The 25,347-nt window shown below is 43.9% G+C and overlaps 1 protein-coding gene across 5 annotated transcripts in view; it reads right to left on the reverse strand.

Annotated features, from left to right (window-relative positions):
• Window positions 1–25,347, reverse strand: part of CDKAL1 (CDK5 regulatory subunit associated protein 1 like 1) — a 714,482-nt gene that overhangs the window by 74,670 nt on the left and 614,465 nt on the right. For all 5 annotated transcript variants that reach the window (XM_030314751.1, XM_030314750.1, XM_030314749.1 and 2 more), the window contains 2 exons: window positions 12,807–12,890; window positions 9,725–9,889 (listed from right to left, as the gene is read on the reverse strand). In XM_030314751.1, the coding sequence (XP_030170611.1) occupies window positions 9,725–9,889; window positions 12,807–12,890 (249 nt within the window). The remainder of the gene's footprint in view (window positions 1–9,724; window positions 9,890–12,806; window positions 12,891–25,347) is intronic.

The following is a 25,347-nucleotide window of genomic DNA, read 5'->3' on the forward strand; positions in this document are numbered from 1 at the left end:
GAAGGAAAAAAGAAAAAAAAAAAAGAAACCAGAAAAACTGCTTGGGGTTGGGGCCAACATCTGAGGGGTGGAAGGGAAAATAGGAAGGGACACATCCTCATTCGCGTCTAACACGGTTAGCTGATCTGTTTGAAATTAGACCCACTTTCAACTGTTTTAACTTAATTATTAAGCCATTTCTTAACCTCATGAATGCAGTTTGCATGTGCTTTCAGATCTGGCCCTGAACTAATAGACCCTTTCACTTCAGTGGTTTTGGAAATGAATGTTAGATGGAGAGGAAAGCACTGTAAGAGTGCTTTTGTAAGGGTCAGAGCTCTGAAAATATAGCGTAGTTTGTACATAAAACTCAGGACACCTGAATATCCTGCTGGCCCGTTGTCGGGCACCGAAGGCCAACCACGCCACCCTTCTGCTTCCGTTCCGTGGGCAGTCGGCTGTGTTGGTGCTGAGCTATCTAACTGCTCAAGTGAATCCATCATTGGGATCAAAGTCCCAACAGATAAGAAACAGGTGGCAGCCAGGCACCCCGGGGGCAGCCTTCCCATCACTTGTGAGAAACAGAAGGGTAGGTTGTGCTCTCTGTTCTAGAATATTCTCCTTTATTTTTTTATTTATTTTTCGTAAAATCTATTGTCAAATTGGTTTCCATACAACGCCCAGTGCTCATCCCAACAGGTGCCCTCCTCAATGCCCACTTTCCCCTCTCTCTCACCCCCCATCAACCCTCAGTTTGTTCTCAGTATTTAAGAGTCTCTTATGGTTTGCCTCCTTCCCTCTCTGCAACTTGAAGAGGCATAAGAGAAAGAAATGTCTGTCAGGAGGAACAGCCAATGCTACACGATTTGCTGTTGAATCTCCTGTTGAGTTGTTATTCTTATTAGGTGCAGAAGCCTCCGAATTTGTCCATTTCTATCCGTCATTTTGCAGGAAATCCACAGCTCAGGATTACAACTTTGCGGTGACAGAAGGTCGTGCAATGTTTTACCTTCATTGATTGCTTTATTGCTCGGCATGTGTCACAAATTAATAATGATAATACGAAGAGTAGCCAACCTTTACTGACCGTTAAAAACCATTTCTATGTAAATCCTATGACAGGTACTATCATCATCCCCGCTTACAGAGGAGACGGCGGAGGTGGGGAGAGGCAGAAATAATATGCCCAAGGCCGTATTTCTTGTACATGGTAAAACAAGGATTCAACCCCAGGTAATCAGAATCCAGAATCAATATTCTTTTTTTTTTTTATAAAATTTTTTAACATTTATTTAAAGAGAGACACAGAGCGCGAGCAGGGGAGGGGCAGAGAGAGAGGAAGACACAGAATCCAAAGCAGGCTCCAGGCTCCGAACTGTCAGCACAGGAGCTGGACGCGGGGCTCAAACCCACGAACTGCGAGATCATGACCCGACCAGGGAAGTCAGATGCTTAATGAACTGAGCCACCCAGGCACCCCCATAATCAATGTCCTTAACTGCTGTACAATAATGTAGAATGGAAGTAAAGTACAGTAAAAAAAAATTCAGAGCAGGAAATCACTGAGTTTAAAACTACACTTAATCCCTTAATCAAATTTAATATACCTACTATGCACCAGGCACTCTGTCCACAGTATCTAAGTTAATGCTCTGTGAACCATTACTTCCCTTTTACGGATGAAGAAAAGGTGATTCAAGGAAAGCTCTACCAGACAGAGGCACATGTAAACCCAGACTGAGCCCAAACACGACAGACTCCAAATCTCAAGCTCTTTTCACAAAGCCACCCTACCTCTTCTTTCTTTAAGGCCAACCCTTTGCTACCAGGAATAACCAGAAAGAGAAAAACTTTGAAATAAAACCACTAACTTAGAAGTTAGAAATGCAGAGAAGTTTCTTCTTTTCTCCTTTCTCCCAGGCACAATGGCTCTGACTTCATAAGTGTCCAGTCTTAGTATGTAGGATTCAGGGCGCCTGGGGTGGCTCAGTCGGTTAACTTCCGACTTCAACTCAGGTCCTGATCTCACAGTTTTTGAGTTCGAGGCCCCGCTATGGCTCTGTGCTGACAAGCTCAGAGCCTGGAGACTACTTCAGATTCTGTGTCTCCTCCTCTGTCGTAATCCACGCCCCTCCCCTGCTCATGCTCCGTCTCTCCAAAAATAAATAAACATTAAAAAATTTTTTTAAAAAAAAAGTTAGACTCAAGTGATTTGTTAGAAAGAACACCAGAAGTGAACCAGTTACCCTTGTCAGCGGTGGGTAGGTGTTGGTATTCTCCTGTCTTCCTAACAAGACTTATAACTTGAATACCAGCTTTCACAGAGACACAGGGAAGATGGTTTAACGCTGACCATTGTTCGTCCTAGTCTGGATCCAGGTGTGAGCCTGCACTGGAAGTATGAAACTACCTGCCCCACAATGATCAAGTGAGACTCACACTCCAAAGGGAGGTGGTACGAGCCTGGGCTAAAGACCCAGGCCTGTACCTCATGCACATCATAATGGCCACGACCCAAAAAACCCAGAAAATAACCAGTGTTGGTGAGGAACGTGGAGAAGGCAGAAACCCTTGTGCACTGTTAGTAGGAATGCAAAATGGTGCAGCTGTTGTGGAAAATACTAAAAATAGGATGACCATATGATACAGTAGTTCTGCTTCTGGGTATATACTCAAAAGGTCTCAAAGAAGTATTCGGATAACCATATTCACACCCACGTTATTATTCACAACAGCCAAAATGTGGAAGCAACCCCAGTGTTCGCTAACAGAATAGGTAGATAAACAACATGTGGTAGCAGACATATAATGGACTATTGTTCAGCCTTCGAAAGGAAGGAAATTCTGAGACCTGGTTCACAGTGGATGAACCTTGAGGACACTATGCTAAGTAAAACAAGCCAGTCAGAAAATGACAAGTATAGTATGATTCCTCCTGTATAAGGTATGGCACCCAGAGTAGTCACTTTATTGAGACAGGAAACAGAACGGTGGTGGCTAAGGGCTGGGGCTAGGGTGAATGAGGAGTTGCTTAATGGGAATGGAGTTTCAGTTTTACTGGAAAAAAAAGTTACGGAGATTCGTGGCACATCGATGTGAATATACAGTACTTAACCCTTCTGAACTGTACACTTGAGATGGTTAGATGGCAAGACTGATCACATGTATATCTTACAACAATTCAAAAACAAGAACCGCAGGCTTGCACGTTGGTAAGAACTGCACATAAGTCCTGGCGTGCCTCTCCCACCTTCTGAATTTGTGACTTCAGTTATTTATGGAGTTACTGATGCTCAGATGTCCTGATCTGTGGAATAGGAATCACCACAGTACCTTCCTCACAGGGTTATGAGGTGAGTGCAGGTAAGATATTTGGCCTAGGACTTGGTCCCATAATAACACTCCACGAAGTGCTGGTTTTGAGTCACAGCAGTAGGCACGGAATATTTAGCCAATGGCAGAAATGAGTATTAGGAGAGGAAAAATCCCTTGTTGCCCTCTGAAGATGTCACATGAGGTGGCATTTGTTGCCTTGTGGGATCTAATGGGGCCCAGGGCTGGCCTCACAACCTTTGAAAGGCTCAGAAACTGTCCTGCACCTACAGAAAAGACCACATGGACAGGACAAAGGAGAACCAGTATATAAAACTAGAATGCCAATTTATTAACAGCACACTTAAGAGGACTGAATATCCTATTTTCTTCCTGTAGGCAGATCTGTATAGGAAGGCACATTATCATCAGAAATTGCCTGGTGAAATGTGACTCCACAACGGGAAGTAAATGAAATCAAATTATAATGGTACCAGGCTAAGGGAATAGGATGGTGTTCATTTCCAAATAGGGATGGTCCTTCGGCGGTTTTGAACTCCATCGGCCAAAGCATCCTCTCTTCTGGATGCACTCTCCTGCCAGTGTTGGGCTTCTGGACTTTGTTGTGCTCGCACGGCTGACCATTCCTAACCTCTGACTGGCCTACTGTTTCTCTGGCTACCTTGAGGCTTTGGGGTAATTCCGCCTATCTTTTTCTTTGACCAAAAGATGTTGGGTTCATTTGGATATTATTTAACTTAGGTACTAGAGCAGTATAAAGTCTCATGTATTCTGTTAGAAGCCTAGAAAAATCATTAAAAACATTCATTGAATTTTTATACACTGCTAAGGCAGGTAACTGTCAAGATACACTGTCAAGTGAAAAACAGAGAAAGTGTCTACAATTTAAGAAGGAGGTGACAAAAAATATGTGCATGTATTTGTTTCTAATCTTTAAAACCAAAAAACCATGGGAAGAACAAACTGAAAACTGAAACAAACAAATTCCTTAAATAGGTAAGAGAAGAAACAGATGGAGAAGACAGAAGTGAACTTCTCAGAACATACTTCTGTAGATTTGATTTGTAAAGTACTTACATAATTTTAAAACAAAATTAAGATTTTAAAATTCCAAAAAAAATGAAAGCAAAGTGGAACAAATGCTCCCCAAAGGAGTATCCATTTGTTTGGGAAAGCTGTACAGAGAGGAACGATTTCGGCTGACTTAAAACCTCTATTGGCCAGGTGCCTGGGTGGCTCGTCAGTTACACAGCTGACTTCGGCTCAGGTCATATCTCACAGCTCGTGAGTTTGAGCCCTACGTTGGCTCTGTGCTGACAGCTCAGAGCCTGGAGCCTGCTGTGGATTCTGTCTCCCTTCTCTCTGCCCCTCCCCACTTATGCTCTGTCTCTCTCTCTCTCTCTCATCTCTCTCTCTCTCTCTCTCAAAAATAATAAACAAAAACAATTTTAAAACGACTATTGGCATGGACATCCCAAGGGATATACCCATAACAAAACAGCTGCAAAACTAGGACCACCACCACCCGCCACCACAACTAAAACTCCGTATTCGGTAATCATGGTGTTGGTGGCAGCATTGGTACACTTATTATTAGAACAGTTATATGATATCACAGGATAAAGCAATGAGTACTTACGTTGGGGTTATTGGGACCTGGAATTGTCAGTGTGGAAGAAAGAAGTTACAGATGTTTAAGGTGGGTGATGGGTATGTGAGATTATTATACTGTTCTCTCTACGTTTGTGTATGCTTGAAATTTTCTCTAATAAAAATTTTCCTTAAGAGAGTTAAAGCAAAACAACTCATTGATCCTAATCTTCAGTGATGGCTCTCAAATAATTTTTCGTATTATCACATGGTCATGAATGTGGTACAGTGACAGTGGGCCATGTTTACCCTCGGGTTTCTTTCAGGTGAAATGACTGAACAGCAAAGCAACTTTCTACGGAAACTTCAACGGTATAAAAAGATCATCACATTGAACAGGACATGCTACTACAAATTTAGCTTCCATGAGGGAGTGTGGCAAAAATACCATGCTCTTCACGTCTTAAAACGGTGCTTCGCTCAAGGTTCCTATGCCTCCGGCCCCCTTTCACTAAACACCTCCCTCCTACACACATGCGACATGCGCATACTCCGTCATCATGTTACAACCCACTCCTGAGGAATTATCAATACGTAGATGAGATAGTCTTCTCCATCCATGGAGATGCTGTTCCACTCTCCTGTCTGAAGTTGGAAGTGTGAAAATTTGGTACGATTACATTAAAATATTAAAACTGCTGTTATAAATGGCAAACACTCCTTCCCACTTGAGAGTTATTTTCTTAGGAGAGTGGTTTTCAAACTTCAGCATGCATCAGTATCACGCAGAGCTTATTAAGAAAACAGGTTACTGGGTCTTGCTCTCAGAGTTTCCAATCCAGGTCTGGGTTGAAGCTTGAGAGTTTGCCTTCTTAACAAGTTCCCAGATTTGCGGATGCTGCAAATTTGGGGACCACACTTGAGAATTATTATCCGAGAACATCTCTGAAAGCATATGTGTCCCCTGCTTCCTCCTAAGAACAAAGCCCCCTAATACTTTCCATAAAAAAGTTCATGATCTCCCATTTCTTTGATTTATATTTATCCCTTTGAACTCCATGACGTCTTCCACTGTTTTAATTATTATATAACCTTTTTATCTGAAATTATCCTTCAAATGATACTTACTCAGAAATGTTCTCTATTAGGCTACAGGTGGCAGTTTGCCCCCATGTTCCCCAAATAACAATCAGACTAATTTTGGCTCCTTCCTATCCCCTTTTTCTAATCTTCTCTTCCTCCAACCAAACTGAAAAGAAGACAGGAATAATCATAAAAAGATGTTACCATACGCTGTTTCCACTAGCATAAAATTTCTTAGAGGACAGCAACCTTTTGCCTTTATTATTGCTTTCCTTTTCCACCATGCTGTGAGCATTTACCTATTATTATCTGAAAGTAACAAGGCCTGATTTCTATTAATATTTATAGAATTCAAAGCCCTGCCACAGGGTAGGCATTCATTCAATCCATTTTTGTCAAGTAGAATATTTCAATCACAGAATCTCAGAGACAACCGAGGTTCGGCGAACATTAAGTGATAATACAGAAGGTTACAAAAGCCTGTTACCGCAAACACCAGAAGGCTATAATCTGGATCTCACGATGCCCACCCAGTCTGTGTTTCTTCCCCCAGTCTGTGTACCTGTCACCAGTTTTATCAAAAGACGTCAACAGGGCCTAAAATGAGACAAAACAACTCTAAAGTAGCATAGGGCTAAGTACTTACAGGATTATCAAATTCTCAATTAGGGTAATGCATTTACTATGGACAATAACTTTTTAACACAGTGTTTTGCTTTAAATGCTCTGACCTTTCCGGATTTCTTTACAAAGTGTATGGCAGGGGGCATCCTTCCAGAAAAACTCAGGAAAGCCTACACAATGCAGAAACCCATTCGGATGGGATTGGGCCTCTGGATCTGAACAGATGATCCTAATACATAGAGACGCACCCCCCACGCTGACCTCCGTAAATGTGTCCTGCATGAGAAGGGCTGGAACAATGAACAAAACCACGACTATTAGTACCAGGTCATCTTCAGAGTTTTGCTCTTTCTAGACGCAACTAGATTTCAGGGAAATGGGAAACAACCATTTGGTAGCTGTGTGCTATGTTCCAGGAACAGGATCAGGTGGTTTACAGGCACTCCAGAACGTATTCCTTCCAACGGCCCTATGAGATAGACATTATGATTCCCACGCATTATGATTCCAAATTAAGCTTGGGAGTTGCATGGCTCGGGTAAACTGGCAAGTCCAGATGCAAAGTCAGGTCCGTCTGACCCCAAGGCCATGCTTCATCCACGCAGGTGAGCTGATGTTTTCATTCGAGAGTTCCAGCACCTTTACGAGTGCTCACAGAGCTCCAAGTGCCCGAAGCATGGTTTTCACCTCTAACAACTACTTCTAAATTCTACAAAAATGTAGGTTGTTCTCTTCCTGCCTAATGTATTTTGGTTTCTACCATCAGCAACAACATTTCTAACATCAGGACAAATTCATTAAGAAGGCTTTCTGGACCCCGAGCCTGGCGTATCTTTAAAAGCTGACAAATAATGAAGTGTAAAGCTATGCTCATTAATGTCCAGGAAGTCGCACACGGTAACGAAAGACTTGCCTGATTTCCTCTCGACGCAAGCATCCGAACTGATAATCCCAAACCCTTTGGTTTCATGCATACTCTAAGACTCCTCCTCGAAAGCCAGGAGGGCCAGCACATCCTAGCAAGGATCTCGGACAGCCCAGAGTGGAGGGAGGCTGGCGGTGGGAACAGATGTCAACACATTTTCTGGGCTGGAGGCAGGGAGGAAGGCAGAGGGGAAAAGGCTGCTCCCCCACCCCCCGGAATTTAAATGGGGCTGCCCTTTTAGCAAGAAACAGTATAGTTAAGGAACTAACAGAAGGGCACTGCTTTTCTTGGTTTACGATAATGTTTCCGAACACTGTCCTTTTCCACGGACACACGTTGATGGGATTACATCCGGCAGGGTCTCTGAGATAATAGTTTGCCCCCTACTGCCACGTGCTGTGAAGTCCTTTGCATTGTGGCAATTTATTTTCTTTTAATTTTTATTTATTTTTATTTTATCATCCAGAGAGAGAGAGAGAGAACGTGAGTGGGGGAGGGGGGCAGAGAGAGACAGAGACAGAGACAGAGAGAGAATCCCAAGCAGACTCTGTGCTCGGCGCACAGCCTGACGTGGGGCTCCATCCTATGACTCTGGGATCGTGACCTGAGCCAAAATCAGGAGTGGGATGCTCAACCGACTGAGCCACCCAGGTGCCCCTCACTGTGGCAATTTTAAAGTCAACCTTGTAATACACGCTCTGTAGAAAAGCAAACAACAACCACCACAGACCAACTTCCTTTAAAAATTTCTGAAGTATTGGGGCACCTGGGTGGCTCAGTCAGTTAAGCATCCGACTTCGGCTCAGGTCGTGCATGATTGGTGAGTTCGAGCCCCGCGTGGGGCTCTGTGCTGACAGCTCAGAGCCTAGAGCCCAGAGCCTGGAGCCTGCTTCGGATTCTGTGTCTTCCTCTCTCTCTCTGCCCCTCCCCCACTCACTCTCTGTCTCTCTCTCAACAATAAACAAACATCAAATTTTTTTTTTTTTTTTTTAATTTCTAAAGTATTAGCTAACACATCAAAAGCCGACTCTCTAGCAGTAAAATTTAAATTCTGGATTATACTGTTCCTTCCGGGTCATCCATCCCAAACCCCAAGGATTTTTTTTTTTCTTTTTTTTAACAACAGCAAACATTCATGGTTATGCTTATCCAGTATTAGAGTTCACTCCCTGTTGAGGACGACACACAGTTGGCGGGGCTGTGACAGAGGCTGGTGTGCGTCATTCCATTATCGGTCAGATGGCTGTGCATAGACACTTGTCAGGCTCGTGAGAGGTGTCACTCATGTTTGGACACCAGAGTCCATCACCACGTTAAGTGAGAACGGAGATAAGAGGGCCCTCTTTGTCACTACTCTCAAAGTCTAATTAACATGCCGTTGTGACTTATTTTCAGGGGAAAGATAATACGCGTACTTAAACAATTGTGGAATTGTACGGTCAGATAAATATCACTTCTCCCTTTTTCCGCATGTGAAGTCATGGCTGCGTATTTTTTCTGGAGTGCTTAACAATTGTGTTGGAGAAAGGACATCAAATGATGCTTGGAAATGTGACACACATTTTCATTTCACACTCCATCAGCTTTTACAACTGTAGCTCAATGAAATGTAAGAGAGAGGTTGGCAAACAGCCATATTTACACCAAGGTATAAAACAGGGGTCAGGTTACTTTCTTATAGAAAGAAAAAAAATTGTTTAATTTTCACTCCACGTGACCAAAGCAGATATTCAACGGACGCCCTACAGAAAGGTCCCTAACCGCACACACCGGATGGACACAGTTTGGTGCCTGTTTAACTGCGGCTTTCGACTGTGCGATAAACAGCTTTGTAAAGCATGAAAATGTCCCTTTCCTCACCCCCTTCCACTCAGGATCTGCTGACACCGAAATATACCAGTCAGATGGTCCTCAGCGTTCCATCTTCCACCTGAAAATACTGCCTCCTGCCCTCCGCTCTGGCCCGGAAGCAGAAACAGCTATTCGTCTCCAGGCAGAGGGGCAGAGCTAGAGGCATCGGCAAAAATGCATCTTCCTAATTCAGATTTCATTCTGTCAGAAAGGATTAAAGCCTCATGCATGCATAAAAAGGGAACTCCAAACGATAACGGAAACGTGGGCTGGAGTCACGGTGCTTCTACAGCTGCTGTTTTGCCAGCAGGGTAGAGAGGAAAGCGTCTTTTTACTCACCTCTGGCAAACCCGAGACTTCTCCCTTCGCTAATGGTTTGCTGATGGATGGCGTGTATACTCTGGCGTCTGATACCGGCTGCCCTTTCATAAAATGTTTTCCTGATTCATAAATGTCCACTTCGATCATCTTCCCCATGAATGTGGGGTCCTTTGGCACTAAAACCTTGAAAAAAAGTTCAGAAGGCTTAATTTTTTTTTTTTTTAAGTGAACATCAAATCTTAGAACCACTTCAGATCTATAGAATCACTGCCCAGAAGGCAGAGGGTGTCTGTACAGCTCGCCCCCAGTTTTCCTAGCGTGAGTGTCTTATCACTAGTAAGACATATAATTAGCAAGCCAATACTGATGTGCCACTGTTAACTGAAGCCCACACTGTATCATTCAGATTTTGTCCCCTAAGCTCCTTTATTTCCCGCTCTGAGATCCTGTCCCAAGTAGGCTCCATCTTGCAGCTGCTCAAGGACCTGGAGATCGCGGGCGAGGAAGGCATTTCTGGAAGGAGCTTCCTGCCGGGCGGCAGACAATGCTCTCTCTTTGCGGGACGCCTGCTGTCCTGAGGCATGTGGTAGGCAGGCCCGGGGAAATCCCCCAGCAATCAGCCAGTCACTTTTGGACAGGCCTTTGATATTCTGCTCTGGGCCGTCCCGGGCAATGAAGGGAACGGAGACAACACTGATGAAAGCCTTATACTTTTACTACCTGCCAAGGCAGCTGTCAGAAGAATGGCTTGAGTAGACGCTTCAAATCAAAGGCCTGCGCGTTTCTGTGGATGTGAGCGTGTGCGAGCGCGTGGGCGTGTGCTCTGGTTGGGGGCGGGGGAGGCAGGGCAAGAACGTGTACGAGCGGCCTTCTTAACATCCCAAACGCCGGTGTTTGTGGCTGGATGACTCCTGGAACTAAGGGTTCCTGTTCCCTGCCTTCCCTCTGTTATCAAATGTATCCGGGTTCCACCTCCATCCAGGATCCCCTGCTCGAGTGGACGGGAAACTGTCAGCCGGCCGGTCGAAGGTGTCTGATGGAGAGTACTTGTTTACCTCGAGCAGATGCCTCGCTCCTTTGGGGACCTGTCGCTGGTTTGCACGCAGTGTGTTTCCCTCACGCTTCTATTTCAGAGCCACGGCTGCGTGCCAGTCTTTTTAAGGTGGGATCCAAAATAAATAGCCTAAATTCTAATCCAGCAATCCTTTGATATCTAGATACGCTCTCCCCTGCTGGAACGCATCTCACTCGGAAAAAGAATGCCTGTGAAATCTTTGATACGCTTCCTTGTGGACACCAGCAAGTCACAGAGGCGCTGGCGGTCCCCAACCAATTTCTCTGGGATCTCGGTCTTTCCGGGTTTGATTCTTTCATGACCACTGAGCATGCGGCTTCATCCGAGGGTAGGAGAAAGGTCACCTGGGTGGTGAATGACTCACGGCAAGCCCAGGAACTACAAGGCTTCAGTATCAGAATATGAAAGCCCTTTTACATCGGTTTTCATAAAACAAGGAAATCTCTGGAGTAAACCGTCTCTGAGAGATGTGGTGCTATTCCGGGGGAAAAATAACTCTCCTTGATCTGCTGCCTTGATCTGAATGAAGGGCTCAGTGTTTTTTTTTTTTTTTCCCCCTCCAGTTTTAATAATTGGAAAAAGCCCGACTGCTTTAAATTGGAGGAAACAGCTAATGAGGCATGCCATTGCCTTTAAAATGAAGGGGAAAAAAGTTCCCCGCTGAGGCAAAAAACCCAGATGGCAGAGAAAAGAGAGGAAGAGGCGACCAAAAAATACAATCGAGTTCCTCCCCGGGGCTGAGCAGGTTGGCTCTGAATAGGAAAACGGCTCTCTGGAGGCAACTAATGAGATGGAAAAACGGGGAAGGAGTGCGGGGGACACCTCCTTGCTGTAGTTTCTGCCGGGCCTGGGACAGAACAGGACAGGCTTCCCGTGGGCCTTGACAGGAGCCTCCCAAGTGTCCAGGGGCTGCGGGGCCCCGGGTGGGGTTATTCCATGTGGAGCATGGGTGCGGTGGGGGAGGGGAGTAGGGGGAGGCCGGGGAGGGGGGCGCTCCAGCTCCTGCCGCTCTGCTTTGCACCACAGGCAGCCGGCCTCCCCGGCCTCCCTCTCCCTGACTTGCCCACAGCGGCCTTGAGGGGCTTCCCGAGCTCTGATTTCAGCCATGAGCCACAGAAAAGAAAATTCACTCTTCATCTGATGAGAAAGGAAGAAAAAAAAGCAGGAAAACCCATTTGATATTAAGACAAGTGAATACAATCCAGGAGGGACCCTCGAAATCCCTAGGCCCGTGGGACAGTATCCCATGTAGGAGCAGAGACACCATGTCTTTTTGGGCCCTTCCCAGGACCACCGGGGGAAGCAGAGTCCCAAGTGCTGAAACAGGAACCTGGCTGGCTCCGGGGGCGGCAAGGCAGGCCAGCTCATGGGGGGGGGGGGGGGCAGCCTGTGAGTGGGGGGCCCTTCGAGCTGGCCCTCGAAGACGACTCTCAAAGTGAAGCTGTTTTGATCCCCATACTGGTCTCCAGAGTCAGTCACACTGTTTGAATTGAAACCACGGAACGGACTCTTTTCCCTTTGCCCAGCATTCTTATCAAGGTGGAAATTTAAAAAAAAAAAAAAAAAAAAAATACTAAAACTAAACACAACTCAAAAAACAACCAGGCGACCGACCCCCTGAGTGAGCGCTGGGACAGTGAGAGGAAATCCCGGCCCTTCCAGGCTGATGTCGCCCGTGCAGACATCCTTCCTGTTCTCTGGGCAGGACTCTCCCCTGTGCCCTGCCAGGCTGCAGAATTCTGGCAGGGGGAGCTGCCTCCTGAGCTCCCACAGCCTACAGCTGGTCCGGTCTAAGAGTAAGGAGGACTAAAACACAGCTACTCCTTTGTGGAGGCTGTTTTGGAGACTGAGCCACCGAGACAGCCCCCGTTAGTCTAGCTAGCTGGAGGCTGTGCAACAGCCTTGCGGTGACAAGATTCTACCACCTTCCATCCCTTTGAAGTTCCTTTTGCTTGAAGTGGTTTACTTCACAACCTTCTCACTTTGGAGAAAGCGTTGAGAACTGAACGCAGAAGTGTCTCTCACCTGCTCATAGAATCGATTGTGTGCGACATAGAACTTGGAATCGAAAGATTCTTCTGTCACTAACACTTGTTGTCTTTCACCAATCTGTGGAGCCAAGGGGAGAAAAAAAGGAATGGTAAAGACAGAAACCTGAGAATCCCAAAGAAAACTGCCCGCCCAAAGAGTTCTGGATCAGTAGGCAGTGTCCTCTCGGACTGAAAGCAGACTCCGGATTGCTACTCACTGAACAGCTAATACAGGAAGCACTGATTCACCTTTCCTGAAAGACATTATTATCTATGCGCTAATACAAAATGAGCATAGCATGCAATCCTATGTTCTTGCCTAAGAAACAAAACTCAGCTTCCTCTTTCCACCTAAGAGGAAGTTAATTAAGGCGTCTAAGACACACAAAAGTCTTACGAGTATCACTTTGTTTCTTGACGCAAAGTTGCAAAACAAGCCAGGACAAGCTGCTTCTAATCCAAATTCATGAAAATATTTTCGCAACGGCAGAGTAGTAATAAACATTAATTTGAGTTATGACGGATGTCACACTGAAGAAAATGCCTCAAAAAACTAGTCATTAAATCCTTGCATCTAAACATGTCACGCATTGCATATGATTCTGAAATTACCGATTAAATTCGTATAGCTATTTACTGATTATATACATTTTTCTCTCTCCTAAGAAACTGTTTCTTCTTTGTTGAAGCCATGACCTTACGCTCATCGGTTTGTTTGTTTTTTAAGAAAGACAGAAAAAATATGGGACTGTTAATTCTCTACAGGATCAATCTACATTTATGATCTAAGTGTGTATCTTTAATAACCAAGAAGTTAAATCAACCAAAACATCAGTTAAAGAAATGTGACTAGTCTACAAACTTCCACCATTTCCAAGTTTATTCCACTGCTAAATGCAACATTTAAAGTATCAATTCTTTTTTTTTTTTCATAAGGTTGTCAAAACGTCTGATGTAGCAAACTAGCTGGATTGAATGACTGTGCCCCAAATTATTTTTGCCTTTTGCTACTTGATAAAGACAACCCTCCATTATTAAAGCACATGGACAAGAAGATTTTTAAAAAGCAGTCCCTATTCTCAGATATAGGGACTTGTCACCATGTTCAGGCAGTTAGCATTTAGGAAACATAAACACAGCTGCACTCAACAGACCACCTAATAATTAGAAACAAAACAAAACACCAAACACCCCTCGCCGTCATACAATGCCAATGCCTAAACACACTGCAATTTACTATCTTTTTACCACCTCATTCAAAATGTAGCCCCCTGAGCCAAAGGTCGTAAGGTCTTGAGGATGATCCTTATCAAAGACTTATTTCACTCCCTGAAAACGAATACGAAGTTGCTGCAACATTAATCTCTTTTAAAAATCAACTCACAACAAAAGAAAGTCTCCCCAACTGCAGCGTTGAATGGGAATGGCTCTGTTTATTTAAAAAGACTGATGGATACTGGGTTTCACTGAAGTATATTCTTCTGGAAGAAAACGTAGAATGTTTACACACAGTTCACAGTGTGAGTTGCTTATAACTTAAGATAAGTATCTGTCAATGGTTCTTAAGGAAATCTGCAATTACACTTGATCTCACGTTAAGTTTTTGGGAAATTAACAACAATATGAGACTGCAGCGTCACTGAAAACGTAGGCTGCTTCTTTCCTCTTGTTTGTATGAATGTGGACGGCTGTAGTCATCATCTCTGGGCTGTTCTATTTTACCTGGAGGTACTAACAATGATAGCAATACATACACAGAGCTTGAAAGGCTTGCTATGTTTGTACAGTAGAGGGAAAGGCTTTCGATCATCCATCAGAGAACTCTTTGTAGGTGAGTATTTAACTATCATTTGCCAAAAGGATGCAGGAAAACAGCTACGTGCAGTGATTTACGGCGGCAAACATCTCCGCCTTGTGTCCCCCCCGGCCACAGATTCTGTCTCACTGGTGAGGCTCCTAAAGTTCCTCAGAAGACACTTAGCAAAAAATGAGCCTAAGAAACTAGAACTTTTATCAAAAGCTGCTGCAATCTATCCCAACCCCCTGAAAAAACCAACAAAAACAATAATAAATGCTCTCATACATAAAGAAGATATACAGAATACAGATACACAGAATGAAGGTGCAATGAAGTGAGTATCAAATATAACCTTTAAGAGAAGCAACTATTTGAAGGAACCTTAAAAACACCAATGACGCCAAGGAAGGAGGGAAGTTCAGGCGGGACGCCCTCGAAGAGGCAATTTTGCCTTGGTGACAATAAGGGAACTTATGGACCAAGGGTTTGCTTATAAGGCTCAAATCTTTTTCTAAATGAGCTACCTCGCCCTCTACTTTCCAACTGTTTTCTCCCCAACCTCATAGGATAACCCAGCATGGTTAAGGACCCACATATAACAAACAAGATTTAGGGTAATTGTCCTGATTTGCCTTAAGAATGTCTCTGCCAACCAGCAAGGTTGTCCCGGTCTGGGGCAGAAGTTGGGGGGTGGGGGTGGGGGGGAAGGGCAGGGAAGCAGGGAATCTGGAGAAAAAGGGCAAAGCTACAGATATCCTTAGGCCACGAGGACAGCCACGGCCCAGCTATGTAATGTGCTAAAGGCAGAGAGAATCCACTGGAAGGGATCCATGTGTTTTACCGACGGAGAATGATGGAGAATACACCGTGTCTCATCCGAAATTCTGCGACGTCTACGTTCACCTGACGTTCTGACATTCTCCTCTGGCTACCTCACCATCACTGACAGGAATGCAAGGTTACGGCACTGGCTTAAGACAAGTCTTCTGCAGAAGAACTTAACACAAAGATGGCTTGTGCTATTCAAGAAGCGATCAAACTCCCCAGAATATGTAAGAGGTTAAAGTAAATGTTTGCACAGAGATCGTGACCAGTAGCGCAAATTAAGATGCCAGTGGAACTGTGAGCCCGAAGCATGGTTCCGAGGCAGCTTCCAGATGGGGGGAACATTCAAGGACAGGAGGGAAGGGGGCACTTGGAAGTGTGGGGAGAAGCAGGGGTGCAGAGTTCTAGCAGAACTTAGGAGAGAGCATCTCAGGGAGGGTTATTCAAAAACACTAGCTGCCACAGGTTTGACAGGATCACATGTAGATGCTGGGGCGGGGGGGGGGGGAGACACGGGGTCTGAGCAGATTATTTTTTTAAGATAAAAGAGATGTGACGTTTTGGGTTTTCACATTCCTTGCCACAAAAGGGAGGGGTGGGTGAAACTGGCTGCAGGTGGGTAGAGGAGAGTCAGGCTGATGAGGAAGTGGGTCATAACATGTAAAGGACCTTTCAGTTCCAAAGTTCTAGGTCACTCTTCATGGTAGATCGGCAGGCTAGGGCCTGGTGAGCCCGAGAGCTTTCCGATGGAGGAAACACGAACTCTACACCCAGGCTTGCTTTCCTTAAAGTAAATATACGCTTATGGCCCTCTGCAAATTTACAGCTACTTTCTTGCTGCACTTAAAGTAATGTGATCTCTAATGCACACCAAAGAAATAGTTACAAAGTCTCTCAAAAAGCTGTCTAGTGACATGAGTCTAAAGAAGCCGGTCAAAATCTTCCCAGCAAAGCCCTTGTTTTATAATCCTAACAAAGACAACGCTTCTGCCTCGGATTTTCTTTATAGGTATATAATCTATACAGTTGATTAACTAAAATGTGCATTTAATTTCTTCAACATTTTTTTAAAATTATTTTTTAAAGCTTATTTCTTTTGAGAGAGAGACACAGAGAGAGAGAGAGAGTGAGCACATGGGCAGGGGAGGGACAGAGAGAGGAAAGAGACAGAGACTCCCAAGCAGGCTCACATTCTCAGCGCAGAGGCTGACAGGGGTGGGGCCCGATCTTATGAACTGTGAGATCATGACCTGAGCCGAGATCAAGAGTTGGACACTCAACTGACTGAGCCACCCAGGTGCCCCTAATTTCTTCAACATTTGAGAATTTAGGAACTTGGCTGGGAAGTTAAGGATTCTATGGGAAACTCAGATTCCTTTTACCAAGTCTGACCTTGAAGACATTCGTACAAGGGGCTGTCGTCAGTCCTGGCACCTGCTCTCGCAAGTGGGCCCATTTTGTCTTGTATTCATCAAATGTCCGCATAGAAAGCTGTTTCCTAGGGTGTGCAGAACTTGGTCCATTGTAACCTAACTTTGGAACGATGTTTTCTGAAAAGTGAATTGTAATAAGAGTCTCGTAAAACCATTCTTCTTCCATTTCACAGACCGTATCACCAAAGCGAGGGATGGGTATAGAACAAGGACTCACAAGACCCTGCATTCCTGGCGATCTCCCAGAGCCGATGTGAAGGAACGCGCGAGAGGCACAATTCTCCAGGCCTTGTTGAAAGGCCGGTAGAAAGGTTCTCTGAGTTATTTGTTTATTTATTTACCCACAGAGGCAGAGGTTCCCTAAATAGACCAGGAAGGTAAGAACCGGACGCAGGTCTGACAATCTCAGATTCCACAGAAAGAGCCGGCAAGATGCGGTGATTTGGTCAGTGGCTCGGACAGAGAGCAGAAAAGGAAGTCTTGGAACCGGAAGGCCATGCTACCTGGTGCCTCCTACTTAAGTGCTAGCTGGACAAAGGGGACGACGTCAAAGATCTCATTCTGCTGTGCGTGACTTGCCCCTGGGTAGAGAAACATCTGTGACAAACAAAAAGCAGGGTTTTAAAATTCAATTTTTGGGTAGAATTTTTAGTACGTTACATCATCAGCTAGCTGTGTTATTTGTGTCACATCTATGTTTAAACTTTCCTAAGTGCCTGAAGTTGTGAGAAACATCAGTTCTAACCATATGCCCAGATGACACACGTGAAACACGTGCTTGCATTGAAGAGCAGTGGTTTCCAACAGAATTTGGTTGCTGAGTGAATGCTCATTCAAGTCTGCTCTATTTCTCCATTCGTCCTTGGAAAGTTCCTACGGGGCTTTAAATCCTCCAGGATTTAGAGAGAGACACTGAACAGAATCACTTGAAGGCAGGCAAGCAACACAACATTAAACAAAGACATTAGACTATGTGGACTTTTCCCTGCAACTCAGGAAGAAGTGTTACTTATGAAGGACTCCCTGCACTTGAAGAAGTAAAAGGTTTCTTTGAAACTCCTGTATATGACTTTAAGTGTAAACTATATGTAAAGTTTATTTCTTTTTATTAGTCCCCCACCCCCACCCCTCATTTCTATCTCACTTTATACAGAAAACCTGAGAGAAGATTTGGAAAAGAAATTCCAATTCTAGTCTCTAACCTAACTGGAGGGTCAGGTTAGAGAGACCTCAATATTTCAGTGTAACTGCTCAGGGTCCAAAAGCATTCACAAAGAACAAATATATATTTGAGGACCACTGTAAAGAAGCACTTCTTTCCTGAAACAGTTAATAGGAAGGTAAAGAAATTATTTTGTTTCCTCTGAAAAGTTTCCAGAAATTAATTTTTCTGTCCAGTTGCCTTAGGGGGAAAAAGGAGATTAGAACACATCTATCAAAAGCTCTCGTAATTATTTATATACCATTCCTAATGAACCTGAATATTATCTCTGTTTATCCTATGAAATAGTCCAACATTCCATTTCTGCAGGTAAGCTGTTGGGGGTTTTTTGTTGTTTTTCTTTGTTTTCTTGTTTTTTATAGATAACGAAATACAGTTTTTCTACCTGACTGGCTTCTGAATGCATGACTCTGGAAAATGTCAAATGTCTTTCTTTAGCTCCAGTCAAATTAGTTCCCCCCCCCCCCCCCCCCCCCCACCCCAAGCTGCCTGGAACATGTTAAACACAAGGCTGTGACCCTAAACTCTGAAATAATATTTCTAGTGTCTGTGCAAAAGCCTGCCCTCACATACACCTTTAGACTAATTACTGCAGTGTAATGTTGCCAGCGAACCACTGTAATTACACTTGGAGAAAAGTGTGGTCTTGTTCTCTCCTAGCTAATGAAAATGATAACCTTTCCAGTTTGATTCATCATTCACAACAGGCAGAGCATGTGATGCCGGGTCTCCAGGGTATACGGTAATTTTCCTGACTGTTTATGCACACTCCTGTTTTCTGGCCGTGCAGAAGCTGGAATGAAAGAACCAGGCACACTAATGGTAAAAACAGTCGACAGTAATAATAGCAATAACATTAAAATTTAATATCATCCTTACTCAACAGTTCCATTCTCTAATGAAAGGGCCGCGACACAGGAATGTGTGTCAAAAATGATGATAGCACAGAAAACAAGTAATGAGACTCCAAGTCCATCATACTCAAAATCCTTGCCATCAGTTTATTGGTCTACTTACAGATTCCTGAGAGACGCTGGACGGTTTATTCTCAAAGGGGCTGACTTATATCGGGCTCTTAGACACTGACAGAAATACATGCTATTAGAGTTTTTCAAAGCAGTATCTGCTAGGTGAAAAACCATATATTGTTTAGCTCTACTTACTAGTAGGAAAAAATACATTCAATAGGGAAAAAAACTGTTCCCTTGGGGTAGAATATCCATACCTTTAAGTATTTCATCTATGCATATCCATTAATTACCCTGAGTATCTTTGTGATGTTATCGTTCCTTCTTCACGTTTCAGAAGAAACAGGAAGAAAACGGCAAAAAACAATTTTTGGCTCTTTGCAAAAAGCAGTGATGCAATATAAAGAGATCAGACCCAAGGTGGTTCTCTTGAATCAAATCAGACTGTGACATTTCTTCTTTTTTTTTTTTTTATTTTTTTTTATTTTTTTAATTTTTTTTTTTTTCTTTTCAACGTTTATTTATTTTGGGACAGAGAGAGACAGAGCATGAACGGGGGAGGGGCAGAGAGAGAGGGAGACACAGAATTGGAAACAGGCTCCAGGCTCTGAGCCATCAGCCCAGAGCCCGACGCGGGGCTCGAACTCACGGACCGCAAGATCGTGACCTGGCTGAAGTCGGACGCTTAACCGACTGCGCCACCCAGGCGCCCCTGTGACATTTCTTCTAACAACAGCCCTGTGCCCTGTCTTCTTCAGTCCCTGGCTGGGTTTTTTTCCAGCCATGTGCCCACTCTACCATGAGAAAAGACAATCTAAGGGAGTCTCTTCCCAGTGAGAGATAAAATCCCATTCTTAGTAACAGAGCTATTGTCACCTGCTGGCTGAGAGCCAACAGTCATAGTACAGTAACTGTGCTTTATTGATCTGGTTAAAATAATTCTCTACAGCAAATAGTTACATGATAAATGCCAATCAGATCCCTTTCCAGCATTAGAAATGCAGACCTGTGTGCTAACTGAACTTCCAACTCAAAAAACAACCAAGTTTTAACTACCTGCCTGTACATTTTTGGCATTCTAGAACATTCTAAGGTGTTACCTATAATGCTTTTGTGGAATTAAAAAAAAAACAAAAACAAAAAAAACTGTGTTAAAAACATAGAACATGAGATCCACTCTCTTAACAAACCTGAATGAGTTTCCCTTTCTCGTTGCAGACCCGGAACAAAGTATGTTAGATCTATTTTTCCTGCACCAGGTAAGCTCGACAATGCCCAGGCAATATAGGAAAGTGCTCAACATTTAAAACTTATCTCAAGTCCCAAGGCCAGATGTTGCCAATAATATCTATCCATGAGATCTTATTAATGGGATGACTAAATGAGACCACTATGAGATATTCTGTGGAACCCTTTTTTATTTAATAGTCCAATTCTAAGGCTGGACAATTATCTCCATCCCATTCGCTTCCACCTTCCTGATCTTTTCACACTGGTCTCTCCCAGTCATTCCTCAGCACATCCGGGTCAATCTTCTTTGATGAGCTTCTCTTAAAGGCACAGAAATGGTCACACTTACCAGCTCAGAACTAATTAACAGACCACCTTTCCTGGAGGAAAGCATCTTTAGGATTTTTGTTTCACTGATAACACAATAAATTAGCCAGATGACACAGATAAAGAAAGAGAGGCCACTGCGTTTTAGAGATCTAGCGTTTATGTAATTCTAGTGATGTGCAGGGATTCCCTGCCACTCGCCCTCACCTCTTTCCTCCGGAACCTCATTCCGGAAGTACTGCGTGAAGACTGCTGAGAGCCAGGTAACTTCATTCTCTTAAACAGGACTGCAGTGTAAGACTCAGAAGAATTCAAAGAAAGCTCCGGACATTTGGAGGAAAAACGGTACGGGCCTGGTCTGCAGGACACCTTGTAGTTTTCTCCGGGGTGAAAGGCTTCTTTTCAAACACTACGTTATAGGCAAGGATGGATAAGTTCTAGTACACCCAGACTCTAAATGTGGATTTTTGAAATCATCAATTTTAGAGCTGGCATGGGTGGAAGAATTAATAGATCATTTAGTTCAAATACATCATTTTATAGATGAGGAAACTAGGGCTCATTAGAGATCAAGTGACATGGCCAGAGTCATACAGCCCGTAATACGCATCCATCACATGAAAAATGGATTTTATACTGACAATTGTTTTTAGGCAAGTGAGTTACTGAATAACTCTAAACCCGCACCACCCAGCACAGTGGCCACGAGCCCTTAAAATGTGGCAAATCCCAACTGAGAGGTGTTGTAAAATACACACAGCAGATTTCAAAAATTTAACATGAATAAAAGAATGTAAACTATTTCATGAATTTGGTATGGATTACATGCATATATTTTTGACAGATTGAGTCAAATCGAATACATTCTTAAAATTTACCTGTTTTCTTTCTTTTTTTAGTGTAGCTACCAGAAAATTTAGAACACGATCTGCGGTTCACAGGACATTTTTATTGGACATGGCTGCTCTAGACCATTATTATGTAATTTTTAAGGATTTAACAGAAATCCATTTCACTGGTGATTTAAAAAAATTTTTTTAACTCACCAGAACATTCTTAATTTTGGTAATCATATAGATGCAACAATTTAATTTTAGGAAAGAACGCACACATATCTATAAGTTATAAAGGTGGGAATTGTGAACTGGGAAATTCCTCTTTTTGATCTTTATTCTTGCTTCCGTTTTTCTGGTCCATCACAGGCTCCCCCATAGCTAAGGCATGACCAACTTGCTTGCTTGTTTGTTTTGTTTTGTTTTGTTTTGTTTTGTTTTGTTTTTTGTTATTTGGGAGATCCAGGCAACCAAGGGGAGGCCATCTAAATTTCCCATTTCGTGTGGCTGCGAAAGCAGCCCTATAAAAACAAAACAAAACAATGGTGTTTCCACTAAAAAGGCAGAGATCGAGCATTCTCAAATTCATTTCTAAAAAAGCCAAATAATGAATGTCCGAAATACATACCACCTTTGGTAAGATAAACCTTTCCTTACCGACCCTGTTACCGAAGAACTCTGCATAGACGTGAGTAATAAATAACACATGCACTATATCCCACCATCTTTCCCCCATTTGCCAGCCAGGATTGAGGCTGAGGAAGCAGAAAGGATTAAGCAGAAATCAAAGGCAGCCAAGCGCTAATGGTGTCTAATTAGCATAACAAAAGACACTGCCACAATCTTTCAGCAGCGGGCAATACCTCTCATTAAAGAAGACTGAATAACAATTATTCTCTCCCGCTCCCCCCATACCTCTTGGCTTAGCTCCGGGAGACCCTGAGAGCTCAGTTCCAGAGCCTCTGCTTTATGGGCCAGGCATTCAGGCTGCAGGGGAAAGAGCCTACTTGTATTACTGTGCACCTGCATCTCTGATTTATTCTGATTTCCTCTCCTGCCGTGAAAGTGCAGCTTCTTCAAGCACATACAAGTCCTGCTAGGCAGTTTATAGGTATAGAATACTGAGGAATGGCAATGATAACAAAACAACAACAGCAAAAAAATGAATGCTAGTTCCCCCCTAAAATGTCTTTATTTAAAGAAAATTGATCTATCTGTCTCTCTTCGTCTATTCTGTTTTTCCCCTTTAATGTTACTTCACTGTCTCAGAGGTGATGAAGGTAAACGGAAATTTTACCAAAGTTTATTGCAACCAGTCATTAGCTGTGGGCATGCGCACACGCCTGCACGTGCACGTCGTGGAACTTAAGTGGGAGCAGTCTGATTCAAAACGACCCTCTGTCCCTATTTCCTCTCGGTGATACACGACGATGAAAGTGTATATAAAATTCAACCCTAAAAAACTGTGGTTGCAGGTGGACACGGTAGTTTTTGTATAGCAGGCGGGGGGTAGTTTTTATATGAAATTTAAAGCAGGAATAAAGATTCTATTTAAATCAAGAATAAAAAGAAAATCCTCTTCCACAGTGATCACTAAGGAAGATGAGAGCTTCAAGTAATCCCATGTACTCTTTCTATCAATCTACTTTGGAGGAAGGGCTGAGTGGGGAGGAAAGAGAAAAGGGCACAGTCATTTAATCCAAACGATTGCCAATTCTGAGCTTTATTTCTTGGTCAGTAACACCTTTCAAAATGGAATCTAGTTATGAGGGTTGCTTTGATTTCTTTTCTAATGGCCTCTCCTGCCAAACACAATATTATATAGTCTACTTAAACCCCAGTGTTGCCATGTCTGTGAGTGGCTCTAGGAAAAGCCGTTTATCACGTATGCAGACAGGAACCTCGCAATGGTTACCAAAGACTAAACAGCAGAAACCAAAGCCAACTCACCGAGTAGCTGAGAGAATCCTACTGAACCTAGTTAGTAGGTCTGGATGTTTCAGACTGCCACCAAGTTACCATATTGCAGGAATTGAGAGACCCTGAATTGTGGAACCATTAACAACAGTACAGACTGCTGACCTGGGGGGAAGGCACTTTAATGCTATACTGCACGTGGCGGTGAGCAGTTAAAATAAACCTTGGGATATCACTTAAATACGAAAAGGCCGTCCTCTGCATGGTGAACCACACGGCAATCAAAAGCCGGTTTCCATCATCCTTCCTATAGGTAGGGTGGATTTTTAAAAATCCTCTCTCCCACTGAATTTCTCCTGTTTCATAGATCACCTTGTATTTTTTGTTTTTACTTCTTTGCCTATTTCCACCTTAAAATGTTGCCTAAAAGGGCATGCAAATATGATGACGCATTATCGCGAATTCTACGCCGCTTCGTATTTTAAAGGACAACAGGTTTGTATTTTAATCGCCAGTGACTAGATTTCTCCTAACAGCCACAGTCTTGATCTACCGCCTTATGTCTTACCAAAGGTTTCTGGGTATACTCGTACAATCTTCTTCCCTTTTTTTTAATTAAAATTTTTTTAAATTAATTATTTTGAAGAGGGGGTGAGTGGGGGAGGGGCAGAGGGAATCCCTAGCAGGTTCTGTGCTCCCAGCGCAGAGCCCAATGCGGGGCCCAAACTCATGAACAGTGAGATCATGACCTAAGCAGAAACCAAGAGTTGGACGCTTAAGCGACTGAGCCACCCAGGCGCCCCTCCAGTCTCCCTCCCTTCCAAGACAGACCCCAGCCAAAAGGATGAGAGCTCAAGAAGAACTAATCAGAGAGTCAAGAGGCCTTCAGTTCTACCTCTGCTCCTAACTAGCTGTTTGACTCTGAGCGAGTCATTTCCCTCTGGGGCCTCAGTTTCCTCTTCTAAAAATAAAACAGGGAGGGGGCGCCTGGGTGGCGCAGTCGGTTAAGCGTCCGACTTCAGCCAGGTCACGATCTCGCGGTCCGTGAGTTCGAGCCCCGCGTCAGGCTCTGGGCTGATGGCTCAGAGCCTGGAGCCTGTTTCCGATTCTGTGTCTCCCTCTCTCTCTGCCCCTCCCCCGTTCATGCTCTGTCTCTCTCTGTCCCAAAAATAAATAAAAAAAGTTGAAAAAAAAATTAAAAAAAAAAAACAAAAAAACAGGGAGATTTGAAATCAGTAACGGGTAAGGCCATTCCTTGTGTTTCTAAATTAGGAGTTCCATGGAGAAGGCTGGACCGCCAGCCAGGTGTCCCGCAGTGAGTGACTCGGGCAGCAGGGTTCTGCTGGGACCGGGGTCTGGGACAGGTGGCACGCCCCAGCCTGACAGCAGGGACTGGTCTCAACACCCCCGGCTCCTTCCTCTCTCTTCCAGAGCTGACGCACGGTCTGGGCTTCGTGTTTGCCAAGGCACGAGGACCAGTGCAGAATGACTGGGAGTAACAATTCGGGGATCAGGTTGACCCACGTGAAAGAAACAATGAAAACAACTTGGCTGGAGTCTGGAATTTTTTGATTAGTAACCTAGTTTTGGGGAGTCAGTATGTATGTGGAGAGGTTTGATTACTATTAGTAATACAGCTGACAGTGGCCCTGTTACCGCTAGGAGCAAATTCTGGAATTTCCTGCTTCAGTCTACTACAAGAAGATGGCCCTGTGAGCTGAGACACATCCCTCAGTTCCCCATCTAGAGCCCCTACTGGAGATGCTGATTCAAGCAGCTGGGAGACTTCCAATTTTACGTACAGAACCGTCTTGTGACGCTATCCGATTACTGCTTCAGAGCAAAATAACTTTGAGAAAGCAACACTTCAGATACATGACTATTTAGTCTAGACTGATGCTAAACTGGCTAACGAAGCCAAGTCTGCGGGAGGAGTTAGAATCCCAGCCCCCAGGAGCCCAGGTCAGCAGTCCTGCTGGGCCG

This window comes from Lynx canadensis, chromosome B2 (genome assembly GCF_007474595.2).
Source record: "Lynx canadensis isolate LIC74 chromosome B2, mLynCan4.pri.v2, whole genome shotgun sequence".
In the NCBI taxonomy this organism is placed as follows: domain Eukaryota; kingdom Metazoa; phylum Chordata; class Mammalia; order Carnivora; family Felidae; genus Lynx; species Lynx canadensis.